The sequence below is a fragment of the Bombina bombina genome, chromosome 6 (assembly GCF_027579735.1).
Source record: "Bombina bombina isolate aBomBom1 chromosome 6, aBomBom1.pri, whole genome shotgun sequence".
In the NCBI taxonomy this organism is placed as follows: domain Eukaryota; kingdom Metazoa; phylum Chordata; class Amphibia; order Anura; family Bombinatoridae; genus Bombina; species Bombina bombina.
The window spans coordinates 161,773,552-161,794,821 of NC_069504.1; the positions used below are offsets into that span (position 1 = coordinate 161,773,552).

At 39.1% G+C, this 21,270-nt stretch overlaps 1 protein-coding gene across 2 annotated transcripts in view; it reads left to right on the plus strand.

Annotated features, from left to right (window-relative positions):
* POT1 (protection of telomeres 1) overlaps positions 1-21,270 on the plus strand; it is a 640,429-nt gene that overhangs the window by 419,194 nt on the left and 199,965 nt on the right. For both annotated transcript variants that reach the window (XM_053716650.1, XM_053716651.1), the window contains one exon: positions 4,485-4,690. In XM_053716650.1, coding sequence (XP_053572625.1) covers positions 4,485-4,690 — 206 coding nt within the window. The remainder of the gene's footprint in view (positions 1-4,484; positions 4,691-21,270) is intronic.

Here is a 21,270-nt window from a genome sequence, read left to right on the forward strand (position 1 = left end):
ATTCCGTGTCCTCTAGCTTCCCACTAGTAATTGGAATGACGTTGTGCACTCTCCATATCTTAGGAAAGAAAACAAAATTCATGCTTACCTGATAAATTTCTTTATTTCCGGATATGGAGAGTCCACAACCCCACCCTTTATTAAGTCAGTTATTTTTTACTAAACCTCAGGCACCTCTACACCTTTGTGTTATTCCTTTTTCCATTTCCCTTCGGTCGAATTACTGGGGATTATGGGTAGGGGAGTGACACTTAACAGCTTTGCTGTGGTGCTCTTTGCCTCCTCCTGTTGGCCAGGGAGATATTCCCACTAGTAATTGGATTGACGTTGTGGACTCTCCATATCTGGAAAGAAATTTATCAGGTATGCATAAATTTTGTTTTTCAGCACAAATTTGCATGAAAATGGGGCAAAGTAAACAGTGAACATATATTGAAAAGTTCCAGATTGCAGATATAGTCTAAACCCATAGGCGGGTGAAGACTAAAAGAATGCACTTGTGTAGCACTTCAATTCCTGAAAGGAGAGTTATAAATTGAAATCAAAACTTCAATATTTACCAATCAAGGCCAGTGGGTTGAAAAAAAGAATTAAAATATAACTTTTATTGAAACTAAACAAAATAAAAATATATAATGTGTGAGTGTGTGCACTTTAAAAACACATAACAACTCGACAAATAATAAGAGTGGCTTAAAATTACTGGAGAGTGAATTGCTTAGGACCTGCAGTACTGCAGTGATATACTAGTATGGTATAGTAAGTGTGTCAGATTATATCTGTCCTTTTATCCATCAGAATGGCGCACCTGCATGAAAATCACAATTCCTTCATGCTATTAAAGTTATATGAAATTAAGAGACCATATGATAAATAGGTGGTGTGGGGTAGAACAATGTAGGTAAACTTATATCTATATGTAGATATGGATTTCTGTCTCACATTAGTTTCCTTGGATGTAACAACTATCCCACCATAGTAGTAGTTATTAGTATATCCACTTATTTATCAGAGAGATAATTTTAAATATTGTGATAGATTGCACTTGTCTCAGGGGATACCGTAAGGGCTGGACTTCACTAATCATTTGTATATCATGCTACGGTGCTTGGTGTACTTAGGAATAACTGAATTGAGAAAATAGTAATAAGAGTCTATATTTTAATCAATAATAATGTTTCTCTTTTATTAATTATAAACTCTAATAACTGTAATCAAAGTTCTCACTGATGGATGATTCCTCTTATAATTAAGAGAATTGTATTTAGTGGCATATGTTATTGTACTGGATTAATTGGCTGCTATATCTAATGGTCTTATACATCCATTAAGTTGCTAATATTGCCTATATGATCGTTTACCAATTGCATATATAGATGCACGACTTTTGGTTGCTGATGTCACTATTTATGCTGTATTATTGCAGGTATAATAATTAATATGGGTTATAGGAGACACATTCGTCAAGTTTGCTTCACCCTACTAGTTAGCCTTTACAGTGTGCGGTATTCGTTTGGAGTGTGAAGGATGTGCTGTTTTACATATAGATTTTTAATGTTATCCTTTTAATTCTGGACAGCCCACACACATCCGCATATATCTGCAATTAGCCGTTTAGATTATCAACTTTGTGAGACACATGCAAAGCTATCATGTAAGCTTCTCTCAATAGCTGATCCTAGATATATACAGCGTTCAGTTTGGTTTAAGGGAAGCACTGTTATAGATATTGTGCTCACTATTTGGCTCAGAGTTTGCAAATCATAGTGCTTTTAAATAAAAGGTTTTTTAGCAATGTTCCCCGTGTTCTATTAATAATTCCTAACAGTCCACACACATGCACATATGCCTGTAAATGGGCATTTAAATTTATCAGTTATACATACTTATTGGGCTGTTATTGAGGCTGAAAGCAGCCAAAATGAGCACCTAGCCGTTAAGGCTGTTATACTTAGTCAAATAGCTAGCCCCCAGTATATGCCACCATCACTGTGAACCGATACTAATGAAATCCTAAGTTTTAACAAGCTGCCACTGTTTAGATAGATAGATTCGAGTACGTTATGCCATTAAAAAACAACTAAATAGGGTATTTAACAAATACCCCTCCCTAACATGTTTCGCCGATAGCGTTTCGGCTTTTTAAAAAAAAAAAAGCATGGTGGCATATACTGGGGGCTAGCTATTTGACTAAGTATTACAGCCTTAACGGCTAGGTGCTCATTTTGGCTGCTTTCAGCCTCAATAACAGCCCAATAAGTATGTATAACTGATAAATTTAAATGCCCATTTACAGGCATATGTGCATGTGTGTGGACTGTTAGGAATTATTAATAGAACACGGGGAACATTGCTAAAAAACCTTTTATTTAAAAGCACTATGATTTGCAAACTCTGAGCCAAATAGTGAGCACAATATCTATAACAGTGCTTCCCTTAAACCAAACTGAACGTTGTATATATCTAGGATCAGCTATTGAGAGAAGCTTACATGATAGCTTTGCATGTGTCTCACAAAGTTGATAATCTAAACGGCTAATTGCAGATATATGCGGATGTGTGTGGGCTGTCCAGAATTAAAAGGATAACATTAAAAATCTATATGTAAAACAGCACATCCTTCACACTCCAAACGAATACCGCACACTGTAAAGGCTAACTAGTAGGGTGAAGCAAACTTGACGAATGTGTCTCCTATAACCCATATTAATTATTATACCTGCAATAATACAGCATAAATAGTGACATCAGCAACCAAAAGTCGTGCATCTATATATGCAATTGGTAAACGATCATATAGGCAATATTAGCAACTTAATGGATGTATAAGACCATTAGATATAGCAGCCAATTAATCCAGTACAATAACATATGCCACTAAATACAATTCTCTTAATTATAAGAGGAATCATCCATCAGTGAGAACTTTGATTACAGTTATTAGAGTTTATAATTAATAAAAGAGAAACATTATTATTGATTAAAATATAGACTCTTATTACTATTTTCTCAATTCAGTTATTCCTAAGTACACCAAGCACCGTAGCATGATATACAAATGATTAGTGAAGTCCACCCCTTACGGTATCCCCTGAGACAAGTGCAATCTATCACAATATTTAAAATTATCTCTCTGATAAATAAGTGGATATACTAATAACTACTACTATGGTGGGATAGTTGTTACATCCAAGGAAACTAATGTGAGACAGAAATCCATATCTACATATAGATATAAGTTTACCTACATTGTTCTACCCCACACCACCTATTTATCATATGGTCTCTTAATTTCATATAACTTTAATAGCATGAAGGAATTGTGATTTTCATGCAGGTGCGCCATTCTGATGGATAAAAGGACAGATATAATCTGACACACTTACTATACCATACTAGTATATCACTGCAGTACTGCAGGTCCTAAGCAATTCACTCTCCAGTAATTTTAAGCCACTCTTATTATTTGTCGAGTTGTTATGTGTTTTTAAAGTGCACACACTCACACATTATATATTTTTATTTTGTTTAGTTTCAATAAAAGTTATATTTTAATTCTTTTTTTCAACCCACTGGCCTTGATTGGTAAATATTGAAGTTTTGATTTCAATTTATAACTCTCCTTTCAGGAATTGAAGTGCTACACAAGTGCATTCTTTTAGTCTTCACCCGCCTATGGGTTTAGACTATATCTGCAATCTGTATGTTTCTATGCACAAGCACTCTAGCTCATAAGGTATATATATATATATATACCAATTCAAATGATATGTCTGCATACAATTAAAAATACACATCCGTGTATTAATACACACACATATAGAAAAATAAAGTGACATTATCTAATTTGAATTATTTATCCAATTTGGACATTTAACTGAGCATTCCTCCTTTATTTGTGTAGTGCTTTTTGCTATTTTTTGCTTAACAATATATTGAAAAGTTGTTTCATTACTCAAAACTGAACATTTTATATAAAATCTCAAAGTGTTAACTGGCCCTTTAAGGTTTAAAGAGCAAATTTATAAATGTATGTTAACAAATAAAACCAGTTTTCACTCAGAAGTAAGAGTGAAACTTTTGGTTCCAAAGGCTACAATGATACAAATAGAGCTTAAAATATATATAAAAGATAATTCCCTGATGCCTTTTCAATAAGGAACTAAACACAGACATCCTCAAACTTGGCCTTCCAGAGGTTTTGGAACTACATTTCCCATGATGCTCAGCCAGCATATCAGCTGGCTGAGCATCATGGGAAATGTTGTGCCAAAACCTCTGGAGGGCCAAGTTTGAGGATGTCTTAACTAAATGAACACTAATATTCAAAAATAGTTACGTTTCCTATAGAGAAACAGATTGACCGGGATAACTTTGGCATAAAATAGTTGATTGATTTTGTTGCTGTAAAGTGTATGACCACATAGATCTTTCGACCTATGGTTTATGTTTGTAATATGTGATGTGTCAACGCTATTTAATAGGCATGAAGTACCCGATGAAGATGACATAAACCTTATTTTGGAAGAAAGTTCCAAGGATTCTGCAATCCCAGATTCCCAAGAGTCAACATGGTACCAGTCAGCAGTGTGGAAGACAAGTAATCAACAAAACAGACTTATCACTATCCATTTTGTTAAAAAAGATGACATGCATCAAAATCCAGAGGATGCCTTAATCATGATAGAAGGTAACTTGTAAATCACATGCTTATATATTTTCTCAAGAATGAATACTAGCAAGAGCTTTAGATGGCAGCACTATTTCCGGTCATGTAGTTCTCCAGAAATGTGCACGATACCTATCTAGATATCTCTGCAACAAAGAATAACAGGAGAGCAAAGCAAATTCTATTATGGAAGTAAATTGGCAACTTTTTTTTTTTTTTTTAAATTGTAAGGCTCTGTCTGATATTAGTGTTGTGTTTTTTTTTTTTTGTTTTTTTTTTAATAAATGGCCCTGTGCTAAATAAAAAATAATTTTTATACTTGTGAGTTTAGTCCACCAATATAGCTGTGGGAGCCACAAAAAACAGATATCTCTAACTTAAAGAGAAATATTACATAATTCTGCAGATAGCCGTTGCTTTTAAAAATATTTGAAAATATTGTTATGGGAATCATGTTTTAGGAAGTTTGTCTTACCTGGGGTATAGTCTTTTTTCCAATTTGACTTGTTTTTCTTTTGAAAACTTGCGGGCAAATTAGGCTTGCGAGGGTGCAAAATGTTGTTATTTATTGTGTCATTCTTGGCGCGAGAATTTTTTGCCGTGAATATGTGTCTGTAATGACGCAAGTTCGTCATTTCCTGCTTCTTCGTTGACGCAAGGTTGTTAGGCACAAAATTGTGTTGGTTATGCGTTGTGTGTCATACTTGGCGCCAAAAAAATGAATGTATTTTACCCCACTTCCTATATGCTCCTTGCCTTCTTTATGCTTAGAGGGCTATGCTATTTGCTTTTTTGTCAATTTTTGCATTTGCATTTTTTTCTATTTCTGAAACAGCTATATGTGGAAATAAGATATTTCTGTTTAAATGTTATTTTTTTAATTTACAAGATGTCTCAATCTGATCCTGTCTCAGAAGCCGCTGTAGGAACCATGCTGCCTGAACACAGTTCTACCAAAGCTAAGTGTATCTGTTGTAAGCTAGTGGAGATTATATCTCCAGCTGTAGTATGTAACAGTTGTCATGATAAGCTTTTGCATGCAGAAAAGGTTTCTATTAGTGCTAGTACAGTATATGTTGTTCCTTCAACATCTAAAGTACATGATATCCCTGTTGATATGAAAAATTATATTCCTGTTACGATACAGAAGGCTATGGCTGCTATACCGCCTTCAAATAAACGTAAAAGGTCTTTTTAAAACGTCTCATAATACTGATGAAATTTGTAATGACCGACAACATACTGATATATCCACCTCTGATGAGGATCTCTCTGATTAGGAAGATCCTACTTCAGACATTGACACTGATAAATCAACTTAGATTGAGTATATTCGTTCTTTGTTAAAAGAAGTGTTGATAACTTTGGATATTGAGGAGTCTGGACCTCTTGATAATAAATCTAGTAAACGTTTAAATTCTGTCTATAAACCTCCTGTGATTACTCCTGAGGTTTTTCCTGTTCCTGATGCTATTTCTGATGTGATTGCTAAGGATTGGTCTAAGCCTGGTACTACTTGTGTTCCTTCTTCAAGGTTTCAAAAGTTGTATCCTTTGCCAGTAGCTAAGTTAAAGTTTTGGGGAAAAGTCCCTAAGGTTGATGGGGCTATTTTTACTCTTGCTAAGCGTACTACTATTCCTATGGAAGATAGTATCTCTTTTAAGGATCCTTTAGATAGGAAAATTGAATTGAAGGAAAGCTTATTTACATTCTGGCTATAGTCTTAGACCTGCCATTTCTATGGCTGACGTTGCGGCTGCATCAACTTTTTGGTTGGATAGCTTAGCACATCTGAAAAAAGATTCTGATTTGCATAGCATTGTTCGTTTGCTTCAACATGCTAATCATTTTAATCTGTGATGCTATTTTTATATCATCAAGATTGATGTTAAATCTATTTATTTGGCTATTTTAGCTAGAAGAGATTTATGGCTCAAATCATGGAATGCTGACATGGTATCTAAATCTAGGTTACTATCTCTATCATTCCAGGGTAATAATTTGTTTGGTTCCCAGTTCAATTCTATTATTTCCACTATTACTGGGGGGGGAAGGGAGTTTTTTGCCCAAAGATAAAAAGTCTAAGGGTAAATCTAAAGCTTCTAATCGGTTTTGTTCCTTTTGTCAGAATAGAGAACAGAAAACCATTCCTTCCCCTAAGGACTCTGGCTCCAATTGAAAGCCATCTTCGAGTAAATCCAAGCCTTATAAGAAACCAAAGCCAGCCCCCAAGACTGCATGAAGGTGCGGCCCTCAATCCAGTTCTGCTGTTGGGGGTCAGATTGAAATTATTTCAAGACGTTTGGGAAGGTTCCGTTCCGAATCATTGGATTCAAAATATTGTCTCTCAGGGGTATCGAATAGGTTTCAGAATAAGACCTCCTGTAAGAAGATTTTTTCTCTCTTACGTTCCAACAAATCCTGTGAAAGCTCAGCCCTTTCTGAAGTGTGTTTCAGATCTAGAGCTTTCAGGGGTAATTGTACCAGTTCCACTTCTGGAACAGGCTCTGGGTTTTTATTCAAATCTTTTCATTGTCCCGAAGTAGGAAAATTCTTTCAGACCAGTTCTGGATCTGAAGTTTCTGAATCAATTTGTAAGGGTCCCAACTTTGAAGATGGTGACTATAATGACTATTCTGCCTTTTGTTCAGCAAGGTCATTACATGTCCTCAATAAACTTACAGGATGCGTATCTTCACATTCTGGTTCATCCAGATCACTATCGGTTTCTCAGATTCTATTTTCTAGACAAGCATCACCAATTTGTTGCTCTTCCATTTGGCCTAGCAACAGCTCCAAGAATCTTTTTGAAGGTTCTCGGTGCCCTTTTATCTGTAATCAGAGAGCAGGGTATTGCGGTGTTTCCTTATTTGGATGATATCTTGGTGCTCGCTCAATCTTTTCATTTAGCAGACTCTCACACAAATCAACTTGTGTTGTTTCTTCAAAATCATGGTTGGAGGATCAATTTACCAAAGAGTTTATTGATTCCTCAGACAAGGGTCACCTTTTTAGGTTTCCAGATAGTTTCAGTGTCCATGACCCTGTCTTTTACAGACAAGAGACGAATGAAATTGGTTTCTGCCTGTCGAAACCTTCAGTCTCGATCATTCCCTTCATTGGGTATGTGCATGGAAATTTTGTCTCATGACTGCAGCTTTGCATGCTGAATCAATGGTGCAGGGATTATACTTGGATATCACAATTGATATACTTAAATCCCAACATTCAACTCTCTCTGTCATGGTGGTTGAACCATTATCGGATTATTCAAGGGGCCTCTTTTGTTTGTCCTTCCTGGACTGTGATTTCAACAGATGCAAGTCTCACAGGTTGGGGAGCTGTCTGGGGGTCTCTGACAGCAGAAGGAGTTTGGAATCTTGAAGAGGCGAGGTTACCAATTGATATTTTAGAACTCTGTGCTATTTTCAGGGCTCTTCAAGCTTGGCCACTATTAAAGAGAGAATCATTTATTCATTTTTAGACAGACAATATCACAACTGTGGCATATGTCAATCATCAGGGTGGGAATCGCAGTCCTTTAGCGATGAAAGAAGTATCTTGGATACTTTCTTGGGCGGAATCCAACTCCTGTCTAATTTCTACAATACATATCCCAAGTGTAAAAAATTGGGAAGAGGATTATCTCAGTCGTCAGTCTTTACATCCAGGGGAGTGGTCTCTCCATCCAGATGTATTTTGTCAGATTGTACAGATGTGATGTCTTCCCGAAATAGATCTGATGTCTTCCCATCTAAACAAGAAGCTTCCCAGGTACCTTTCCAGGTCCAGGGATCCTCAGGCGGAGATGGTGGATGCGTTAGCAGTTCCTTGGTTTTACCAACCTGCTTACATTTTTCCGCCTCTAGTTCTTCTTCCAAGGGTGATCTCCAAGATCATAATGGAACAATTGCATGTATTTTTGATAGCACCAGCATGGCCTCACAGATTTTGGTATGCAGATCTTGTCTTGATAAAGGTTTGTCTGCAAATACTTTGAAGGGACAAATCTCTGCTGTTTCTGTTTTATTTCACAGAAAGATTGCTAAACTTCCTAATATTCTATGTTTTGTTCAGGCTTTGGTTTCGTATCAAGCTTGTTGTAAAATCAATCTCTCCTGGAGTCTTAAAGGGAAAGTCAAGTCCAAAAAAAATGTTCATGATTCAGATAGGGCATGTCATTTTAAACAACTTTCCAATTTACTTTTATCACCAATTTTGCTTTGTTCTCTTGGGCCTAGATTTGGAGTTTGGCGGTAGCCGTGAAAACCAGCGTTAGAGGCTCTTAACGCTGGTTTTAGGCTACCGCCGATATTTGGAGTCAGTCAGGAAAGGGTCTCACGCTCACTTTTCAGCCGCAACTTTTCCATACCGCAGATCCCCTTACGTCAATTGCGTATCCTATCTTTTCAATGGGATCTTTCTAACTCCGGTATTTAGAGTCGTGGCTGAAGTGAGCGTTAGAATTCTAACGACAAAACTCCAGCCGCAGAAAAAAGTCAGTAGTTAAGAGCTTTCTGGGCTAACGCCGGTTCATAAAGCTCTTAACTACTGTGCTCTAAAGTACACTAACACCCATAAACTACCTATGTACCCCTAAACCGAGGCCCCCCCACATCGCCGCCACTCGATTAAAATTTTTTAACCCCTAATCTGCCGACCGCCACCTACGTTATACTTATGTACCCCTAATCTGCTGCCCCTAACACCGCCAACCCCTATATTATATTTATTAACCCCTAACCTGCCCCCCACAACGTCGCCGCCAGCTACCTACAATTATTAACCCCTAATCTGCCGACCGCCACCTACATTATCCTTATGTACCCCTAATCTGCTGCCCCTAACACCGTCGACACTTATATTATATTTATTAGCCCCTAATCTGCCCCCCACAACGTCGACTCCACCTGCCTACACTTATTAACCCCTAGTCTGCCGAGCGGACCGCACCGCTATTATAATAAAGTTATTAACCCCTAATCCGCCTCACTCCCGCCTCAATAACCCTATAATAAATAGTATTAACCCCTAATCTGCCCTCCCTAACATCGCTGACACTTAACTTCAATTATTAACCCCTAATCTGCCAACTGGAGCTCACCGCTATTCTAATAAATGTATTAACCCCTAAAGCTAAGTCTAACACTAACACCCCCCTAAGTTAAATATAATTTAAATCTAACGAAATAAATTAACTCTTATTAAATAAATTATTCCTATTTAAAGCTAAATACTTACCTGTAAAATAAATCCTAATATAGCTACAATATAAATTATAATTATATTATAGCTATTTTAGAATTTATATTTATTTTACAGGTAACTTTGTATTTATTTTAACCAGGTACAATAGATATTAAATAGTTAAGAACTATTTAATAGCTAAAATAGTTAAAATAATTACAAAATTACCTGTAAAATAAATCCTAACCTAAGTTACAATTAAACCTAACACTACACTATCAATAAATTAATTAAATAAAATACCTACAATTACCTACAATTAAACCTAACACTACACTATCAATAAATGAATTAAATACAATATCTACAAATAAATACAATTAAATAAACTAACTAAAGTACAAAAAATAAAAAAGAACTAAGTTACAAAAAATAAAAAAATATTTACAAACATTAGAAAAATATTACAACAATTTTTAAACTAATTACACCTACTCTAAGCCCCCTAATAAAATAACAAAGACCCCCAAAATAAAAAAAATGCCCTACCCTATTCTAAATTACAAAAGTTCAAAGCTCTTTTACCTTACCAGCCCTGAACAGGGCCCTTTGCGGGGCATGCCCCAAAAAATTCAGCTCTTTTGCCTGTAAAAAACACATACAATACCCCCCCCCAACATTACAACCCACCACCCACATACCCCTAATCTAACCCAAACCCCGCTTAAATAAACCTAACACTAAGCCCCTGAAGATCTTCCTACCTTGTCTTCACCTCACCGGGTATCACACCGATCCGTCCTGGCTCCGATATCTTCATCCAACCCAAGCGGGGGCTAGACATCCATCATCCGACGGCTGAAGAAGTCCAGAAGAGGGTCCAAAGTCTTCATCCTATCCGGGAAGAAGAGTAGATCCGGACCGGCAACCATCTTCTTCCAAGCGGCATCTTCTATCTTCATCCGATGAGGACCGGCTCCATCTTGAAGTCCTCCATCGCGGATCCATCCTTCTTCTCCGACGACTTCCCGACAAATGACGGTTCCTTTAAGGGACGTCATCCAAGATGGCGTCCCTCGAATTCCGATCGGAACAGCCAATAGAATGCGAGCTCAATCTGATTGGCTAATCGGATCAGCCAATCGGATTGAACTTGATTCTGATTGGCTGATTCCATCAGCCAATCAGAATTTTCCTACCTTAATTCCGATTGGCTGATAGAATCCTATCAGCCAATCAGAATTCGAGGGACGCCATCTTGGATGACGTCCCTTAAAGGAGCCTTCATTCGTCGGTAGTCCGTCGGGCCAGCAGGATGTTCCGCGTCGGAGGTCTGCAAGATGGATCCGGAAGAAAGAAGATTGAAGATGCCGTTGATAGAAGACTTCAGCCGGATCATGGACCTCTTCAGCTCCCGCTTGGATGATGACTTCAGCCGGATCATGGACATCTTCAGCCCCCCGCTTGGGCTTGGATCAGGACATCGGAGGAGCTCTTCTGGATCGATCGGTGAACCTGGTATGGTGAAGATAAGATCTTCAGGGGCTTAGTGATAGGTTTATTTAAGGGGGGTTTGGGTTAGATTAGGGGTATGTGGTGGTGGGTTGTAATGTTGGGGGGGGTATTGTATGTGTTTTTTTTACATGCAAAAGAGCTGAATTCTTTGGGGCATGCCCCGCAATGGGCCCTGTTCATGGCTGGTAAGGTAAAAGAGCTTTGAACTTTAGTAATTTAGAATAGGGTAGGGCATTTTTTTATTTTGTGGGTCTTTGTTATTTTATTAGGGGGCTTAGAGTAGGTGTAATTAGTTTAAAATTGTTGTAATATTTTTCTGATGTTTGTAAATATTTTTTTATTTTTTGTAACTTAGTTCTTTTTTATTTTTTGTACTTTAGTTAGTTTATTTCATTGTAGTTATTTGTAGATATTTTATTGTCTGTTTACTTAACTCATCTCACCCTGACCAGATTCTAACATTCCAATTGGCCTTACCAACTGTCTTTGATTAGCAATTAAGTAAATTTAGTGGACTCAGCTGACTGCCCTACCTGTATATATTGCAGACTAGCTTGGGGAAGTGCATTGCACAGGGGTGAGTGCATTGGTTACAGGGCTGTGTACTTTTTAACAATAGCAAATGTTCACATTTTCCAAGTGAACATTTTATAAGTGAGGCATTAATTTTTAAGAATTATACAAGAATTGAACAAGGATTGGGCAAGGGGCAAGACACAAGGCAAGTACTCTTGTAATACTATGTTTTATTTATCTCATTGTATCCTTTTGCAAGTGCTGCTGTAACACTGTGTCTTATGTGTTTACTTGGTTCCCACTTTCAGAATAATGCTCAATATCTTCACACTCCTTTTTGCTACCTCTTGTCTATACAACAAACTACATTACTCAGTTACTCCTTCTCCCTCTCCACCTGCACTGTTCATTAGCCCATCTCTCTTATACTCACCTTACTTTTGTACTCATGAACTCTACTTATTCCTAAATACTCTCTCTCCCCCCTGCACTTCAGTTAAACAACAGTCTCATTACTGCAAATCTGCTTCTCATCTCATGTCACTCTCCCTCTTGCTCATACTAGCTGCTGGCGACATCTCCCCTAATCCTGGTCCCTCACAACCTCCTAGCCTTTCACATCCTTGTGTGCCTTTCAATAGACTTCATAAATTAAACTCTGGTAACCTTATTCGCATTCCTCTTACATCTAAAAACCCCTCCCCCTTCACTTGTGCACTCTGGAACTCTCGCTCCGTTTGCAACAAGCTCACTTCTATCCATGGTCTCTTTATCTCCCACTCTCTTAACATTCTGGCTCTTACAGAAACCTGGCTCTCTACTTCAGACACAGCATCCACTGCTGCACTTTCACATGGGGGTCTCCATTTCAGCCACACTCCTAGGTCTGGCAATAGACAAGGAGGTGGTGTCGGTATTTTACTTTCCTCTCGTTGCAGCTTCCAACAAATACAGCCCTTCTCTTCACTCACATTTTCTTCATTTGAAGCACACATGATTCGGCTATTCTCTCTCCTCTCTATACGTGTTGCAGTCATATACCGCCCCCCTGGCTCCCCAACTCAATTCTTAGATCACTTTGCTTACTGGCTTCCTTATTTCCTTTCCTCAGACACCCCTGCCCTCATTCTTGGCGACTTCAACATCCCCCTTAACAATCCCACTGCCTCATCTGCTAAACAACTTCTGCAACTCACTTCCTCTTTCGGTCTGTCACAATGGACTGATTCTCCCACTCACAAAGACGGTCACTCCCTTGACCTGATCTTTAGCTATCGATGCACTCACTCAAACTTCTCAAACTCCCCTTTTCCTCTTTCTGACCACCATCTCCTTACCTGCAACATATCATCCCTTCCTACAACTCTCCCACCTTCTACTCCTCACACCAAACTTCACAGAAGCATTAGGTCTTTAGATCAGCAACAACTTGCTAATTCCCTTCAACCGCTCCTCTCATCCTTCTCCTCCTTTTCCTGCCCTGAACAATCTATCCGCCACTATAATTCCACCCTTATATCCGTCCTTGACAATCTCGCCCCTCTTACCACTGCTAGGAAATCACACTCTCATCCCCAGCCCTGGCATACTCCTCTGACACGGTACCTACGCAGATGTTCCCGTACTGCTGAACGGCATTGGAGAAAATCACGGAGTTCAGCTGATTTTCTTCATTACAAATTCATCTTGAACTCCTACTACTCTGCCCTTAATCTCCACAAGCAACACTACTTCTCTACTCTTATCTCTAATCTTTCTTCAAACCCAAAACGTCTGTTCTCCACTTTCAATACTCTCCTCCGCCCTCCTCCACTTCCTAATACAACTTCTCTGTCAGCTCAAGACTTTGTCAGTCACTTCATTAACAAAATTGATTCCATCAGTCATGAAATCAGTTCTCAACACAATTCCATTCTCTCCCCCCCTCAAATACTCTCACTCAACCACAACCCTCATAACCTGAAACTTAGTTCATTCTCCCCTGTTACTGAGGACGAAGTTTCAGCACTTATACTGCGCTCTCACCTCACTACCTGTCCCCTTGACCCTATCCCCTCACAGCTGCTCCCCTCTCTCTTTGCTACCCTTACCCCTATACTAACACACATTTTCAACCTCTCCCTCAGCACTGGTACATTTCCCTCATCAATGAAACATGCACTGGTCACACCTATCCTCAAAAAACCTTCCCTTGATCCTACCTCCCCATCCAACTACCGCCCAATTTCCCTCCTCCCTCTTGCTTCAAAGCTTCTCGAAAAACTAGTATATGCACGCCTATCCCATTTCCTTACGTTAAACTCCCTTCTTGACCCGCTGCAATCTGGATTTCGTCCCTATCACTCCACAGAGACAGCTATTGTTAAGGTCACCAACGACCTACTTACAGCTAAATCAAAAGGCCACTTCTCTCTGCTTATCCTCCTTGATCTGTCCGCAGCCTTTGACACTGTCGACCACCCTCTTTTGCTCCAAACCCTCCAATCCTTTGGCATCTGTGACACAGCCCTTTCGTGGTTCTCTTCCTACCTGTCAAACCGTACCTTCAGTGTAGCCTTCTCTGGGGCCTCCTCTGCCCTGTCACCACTTTCTGTCGGAGTACCGCAAGGCTCTGTCCTCGGTCCCCTTCTCTTCTCAATCTATACGTCATCACTAGGTTCCCTAATTAAGTCCCACGGTTTCCAATATCATTTGTATGCCGATGACACCCAAATCTACTTCTCTTCACCAGAACTATCTCCCTCCTTGCTAACCCGTGTCACTAACTGTCTTTCTCACATCTCTTCCTGGATGTCCTCTCACTACCTCAAGCTAAATCTCTCCAAAACTGAGCTCCTCATTTTCCCCCCTTCTTCCAAAATCTCCACCCCCAATATCTCTATAACTGTCGACAACTCCATCATTACCCCGCATGCCCGATGTCTCGGGGTCACATTTGACTCAGATCTTTCCTTCACTCCTCACATTCAGTCCTTGGCTACAGCCTGCCGCTTCCACCTTAAAAACATCTCTAAAATTAGACACTTCCTTACACAAGACACAACTAAGATTTTAATCCACTCTCTCATTCTTTCCCGCCTTGACTACTGCAACTCTGTCCTCTCTGGTCTCCCCACCTGCCGCCTAGCTCCTTTACAATCCATAATGAATGCCTCTGCCAGACTCATCTTCCTTACATGTTGCTCTTCATCTGCTGCGCCTCTCTGCCAATCCCTTCACTGGCTTCCTCTTGCCTCTAGGATCAAACACAAAACTCTCACTCTTACATACAAAGCCCTCAACTGCACTGCTCCCCCCTACATCTCAGACCTTGTCTCCAGATACTCTCCCTCCCGTCCCCTTCGCTCTGCTCATGACCTCCTACTCTCCTCCTCTCTTGTCACCTCATCACACTCCCGTTTACAGGACTTCTCCAGACTGGCTCCCATCTTGTGGAACTCTCTGCCTCGCTCCACAAGACTCTCTTCTAGTTTTAAAAGCTTCAAGTGCTCCCTAAAGACTCTACTGTTCAGGGACGCATACAACCTACGCTAACCTTTCCTAATACCAGTTCCTCTCCTCCACTGCAATCCCCTGAACCCTCTTAGCATGTAAGCCTAAAAGTCCAGCTGTTTGTAGATCACCTTCTTAAGAGCTGACTACAACAGTGCAACTCTTGGCAGGGCCCTCTACCCTATAATTGTTTTGTTGTACTCCCCCTTTGTTTATAGCGCTGCAGAATCTGTTGGCGCTCTACAAATAACCGATAATAATAATAATAATAATTTAATTAATTTATTGATAGTGTAGTGTTAGGTTTAATTGTAGGTAATTGTAGGTATTTTATTTAATTAATTTATTGATAGTGTAGTGTTAGGTTTAATTGTAACTTAGGTTAGGATTTATTTTACAGGTAATTTTGTAATTATTTTAACTATTTTAGCTATTAAATAGTTCTTAACTATTTAATAGCTATTGTACCTGGTTAAAATAAATACAAAGTTACCTGTAAAATAAATATAAATCCTAAAATAGCTATAATATAAATATAATTTATATTGTAGCTATATTAGGATTTATTTTACAGGTAAGTATTTAGCTTTAAATAGGAATAATTTATTTAATAAGAGTTAATTAATTTCGTTAGATTTAAATTATATTTAACTTAGGGGGGTGTTAGTGTTAGAGTTAGACTTAGCTTTAGGGGTTAATACATTTATTAGAATAGCGGTGAGCTCCAGTCGGCAGATTAGGGGTTAATGTTTGAAGTTAGGTGTCGGCGATGTAAGGGAGGGCAGATTAGGGGTTAATACTATTTATTATAGGGTTAGTGAGGCGGATTAGGGGTTAATAACTTTATTATAATAGCGGTGCGGTCCGCTCGGCAGATTAGGGGTTAATAAGTGTAGGCAGGTGGAGGCGACGTTGTGGGGGGCAGATTAGGGGTTAATAAATATAATATAGGGGTCGGCGGTGTTAGGGGCAGCAGATTAGGGGTACATAGGGATAATGTAAGTAGCGGCGGTTTACGGAGCGGCAGATTAGGGGTTAATAATAATATGCAGGGGTCAGCGATAGCGGGGGCGGCAGAATAGGGGTTAATAAGTGTAAGGTTAGGGGTGTTTAGACTCGGGGTGCAGACGTAAGAAGTGTTTCCCCATAGCAAACAATGGTGCTGTGTTAGGAGCTGAACGCGGCTTTTTTGCAGGTGTTAGGTTTTTTTTTCAGCTCAAACAGCCCCATTGTTTCCTATGGGGGAATCGTGCACGAGCACGTTTTTGAAGCCTGCCGCGTCCGTAAGCAACTCTGGTATCGAGAGTTGAAGTTGCGTTAAATATGCTCTACGCTCCTTTTTTGGAGCCTAACGCAGCCATTCTGTGGACTCTCAATACCAGAGTTATTTTAAAGGTGCGGCCAGAAAAAAGCCAGCGTTAGCTACGCGGGTCGTTACCGACAAAACTCTAAATCTAGCCGTTGGTATTCTTAGTTGAAAGCTAAACCTAGGAGGTTCATATGCTAATTTCTTAGAACTTGAAGGCCACTTCTAATCAAATGCATTTTGATAGTTTTCTTTCATGTAATTGGCAAGAGTCCATGAGCTAGTGACATATGGGATATACAATCCTACGAGGACGGGCAAAGTTTCCTAAATCTCAAAATGCCTATAAATACACCCCTCACCACACCCACAATTCAGTTTTACAAATGTTGCCTCCTATGGAGGTGGTGAAGTAAGTTTGTGCTAAGATTTCTACGTTGAAATGCGCTTCTCAGCATTTTGAAGCCCGATTCCTCTGAGTACAGTGAATATCAGAGGGATGTGAAGGGAGTATCACCTATTTAATGCAATGGTTTTTCCCATGGGGGATCTATTTCATAGGTTCTCTGTTATCGGTCGTAGAGATTCATCTCCTACCTCCCTTTTCAGATCGACGATATACTCTCATATTCCATTACCTCTACTGATAACCGTTTCAGTACTGGTTTGGCTATCTGCTATATGTGGATGGGTGTCTTTTGGTAAGTATGTTTTCATTACTTAAGACACTCTCAGCTATTGTTTGGCACTTTATGTATTTATATAAAGTTCTAAATATATGTATTGTACTTATATTTGCCATGGTTCAGGGTTTCAGTATATTTCCTTTTGCAGACTGTCAGTTTCATATCTGGGAATTTTTTTTTTTTTTATGAAAATGTATTTCTTACCTGGGGTATAGTCTCTTTTTCAAATTGACTGTCTTTTAAAATCTCGGGCAGAATTAGGCTCGCAAGGGCGCAAAATGCCAAAGTTTATTGCGTCATTCTTGGCACAATATTTTTTGGCGCAAAGTTATGTTCATTGACGCAAATTCGAAATTCACAAGGTTGCGTCATCTATGACGCGAGTGTGTCGTTTCCGGTCGTTTTTGGCACCAAAAAATATTTTTCTGTTTGTTGTGCATCATACTTGGCGCCAAATATTTTCATTATTTAGACCCCATTCTTATTTGCCTCTTGCCTCTTTTTCTATCTCAGAGGGCTATGCTGTTTGCATTTTTCCCCATTCCTGAAACTGCCATATAAGGAAATTGATCATTTTGCTTTATATGCTGTTTTTTTTCTCTTACATTTGCAAGATGTCTCAATCTGATCCTGTCTCAGAAACCACTGTTGAAATCCTGCTGCCTGATAACAGTTCTACCAAAGCTAAGTGCATTTGTTGTAAACTTGTGGGGGTTATACCTCCAGCTGTGATTTGTAATAGTTGTCATGATAAACTTTTACATGCAGAGAATGTATCCATCAGTAGTAGTTCATTACCTGTTGCTGTTCCCTCAACATCTAATGCACAAGATATACCTGTAAATTTAAAATAATTTATTTCTGATTCTATTCATAAGGCTTTGTCTGCCATTCCACCTTCTAATAAACGTTAAAGTTCTTTTAAAACTTCTCATAAAGCTGATGAAATTTCAAATGACCGGCAACATACTGATTTATCCTTCTCTGATCTATCTGATTCAGAAGATCCTGAGGCCATATTGACAAATCCTCTTATTTATTTAAAATGGAGTATATTCATTCTTTGTTAAAGGAAGTGTTGATTACATTAGATATGGAGGAAAATAGTCCTTTTGATATTAAAACTAGTAAACCTTTAAATTCTGTTTATAAACCTCCTGTGGTTATTCCAGAGGTTTTTCCAGTTCCTGATGCTATTTCTGATATGATTTCTAAAGAATAGGCCTGGTACTTCTTTCATTCCTTCTTCAAGGTTTAAAAAATTGTATCCTTTGCCAGCAGTTAGATTGGAATTTAGGGAAAAGATACCCAAAGTTGATGGGGCTATCTCTACTCTTGCTAAATGTACTACTATTCCTACGGAAGATAGTACTTCTTTTAAATATCCTTTAGATAGAAAACTTGAATCTTATCTAAGGAAAGCTTATTTATATTCAGGTCATCCTCTTAGGCCTGCAATTTCTTTAGCTGATGTTGCAGCTGCTTCAACTTTTTGGTTGGACATTTTAGCGCAACAAGTATCGGATCATGATTTGTCTAGCATTGTTAAGTTGATTCAACATGCTAATAATTTAATTTGTGATGCCATTTTTGATATCAAAATTGATGTTAAATCTATGTCTTTAGCTATTTTAGCTAGAAGAGCTTTGTGGCTCAAATCTTGGAATGCTGATGTGACTTTTAAGTCCAGATTGCTATCTCTTTCTTTCCAAGGTAATACATTATTTGGTTCTCAGTTGGATTCAATAATTTCAACTGTCACTGGGGGGGGAAGGGAGTTTTTTTGCCTTAGGATAAAAGACCTAAGGGTAAATCTAAAGCTTCTAACCGTTTTCGTTCCTTTTGACAAAATAAGGAACAGAAACCTAATCCTTACCCCAAGGAATCTGTTTCCAATTAGAAGCCTTCTTCAAATTGGAATAAATCCAAGCCATTTAAGACATCAAAGCCAGCCCCCAAGTTCCTCATGAAGGTGCGGCCCTCATTCCAGCTCAGCTGGTAGGGGGTAGATTAAAATTTTTCAAAGATGTTTGGATCAATTCGCTCCAAAATCATTGGATTCAGAGTATTGTCTCTCAGGGGTACAAAATAGGATTCAGAGTAAGACCGCCTGTGAGAAGATTTTTTTCTCTCATGCATTCCAGCAAGCCCAGTAAAGGCTCAGGCTTTCCTGAAGTGTGTTTCAGACCTGGAGTTATCAGGGGTAATCATGCCAGTTCTGTTTCAGGAACAGGGTCTGGGGTTTTATTCAAATCTATTCATTGTCCCAAAGAAAGAAAATTCATTCAGACCAGTTCTGGATCTAAAGATTTTGAATCGATATGTAAGAGTGCCAGCTTTCAAAATGGTGACTATAAGGACTATTCTGCCTTTTGTTCAGTAAGGGCATTATATGTCCAGAATAGGCTTACAGGATGCATATCTTCATATTCCGATTCATCCGGATCACTATCGGTTCCTGAGATTCTCTTTTCTAGACAAGCATTACCAATTTGTTGCTCTTCCTTTTGGCCTAGCGACAGTTCCAATAATCTTTTCAAAGGTTCTCGGTGCCTTACTCTCTGTAATCAGAGAGCGGGGTATTGCGGTGTTTCCTTATTTAGACGATATCTTGGTACTCGCTCAGTCTTTAGGTTCTGCAGAATCTCACACAAATCAACTAGTGTTGTTTCTTCGAAAACATGGTTGGAGGATCAATTTACCAAAAAGTTCTTTGATTCCTCAGACAAAGGTAACCTTTTTAGGTTTCCAGATAGATTCAGTGTCCATGACTTTGTCTCTAACAGACAAGAGACGTTTGAAATTGGTTGCAGCCTGTCGGAACCTTCAGTCTCAGTCATTCCCTTCAGTAGCTATGTGCATGGAAGTTTTAGGTCTCATGACTGCAGCATCGGACGCGATCACCTTTGCTCGTTTTCATATGAGACCTCTCCAGCTTTGTATGCTGAACCAATGGTGCAGGGATTATACAAGGATATCACAATTAATATCCTTAAATCCCAATGTTCGACTATCTCTGACTTGGTGGTTAGATCACCATTGTATAATTATAGGGGCCTCTTTCGTTCGTCCAAGCTGGACTGTGATCACAACAGATGCGAGTCTTTCAGGTTGGGGAGCTGTTTGGGGATCTCTGACAGCACAAGGGGTTTGGAACTCTCAAGATGTGAGATTACCAATCAATATTATGGAACTCCGTGCGATTCTCCGGGCTCTTCAGTTTGGGCCTCTGTTGAACAGAGAGCCGTTCATTTGTTTTTAGACAGACAATATCACAACTGTGGCATATGTCAATCATCAGGGTGGGACTCACAGTCCTCAAACTATGAAAGAAGTATCTCGGATACTTGTTTGGGCGGAATCCAGCTCTTGTCTAATTTCTGCGGTTCATATTCCAGGTATAGACAATTGGGAGGCGGATTACCTCAGTCGTCAGACTTTACATCCGGGAGAATGGTCTCTCCACCCACATGTGTTTTCTCAAGTTGTTCAGATTTGGGGGCTTTCAGAAATAGATCTGATGGCATCTCATCTAAACAAAAAACTTCCCAGGTACCTGTCCAGGTCCAGGGATCCTCAGGCGGAAGCAAAGGATGCGTTGACACTTCCTTGGTGTTATCAACCTGCTTATATTTTCCTGCCTCTAATTCTTCTTCCAAGAGTGATCTCCAAAATCATCATGGAGCAATTCTTTGTACTGCTGGTGGCTCCAGCATGGTCTCACAGGTTTTGGTATGCGGATCTTGTTCGGATGTCCAGTTGCCAACCTTTGCCACTTCCATTAAGGCCAGACCTTCTATCTCAAGGTCCGTTTTTCCATCAGGATCTCAAATCATTAAATTTGAAGGTATGGAAATTGAACTCTTAGTGCTTAGTCTTAGAGGTTTCGCTTACTCAGT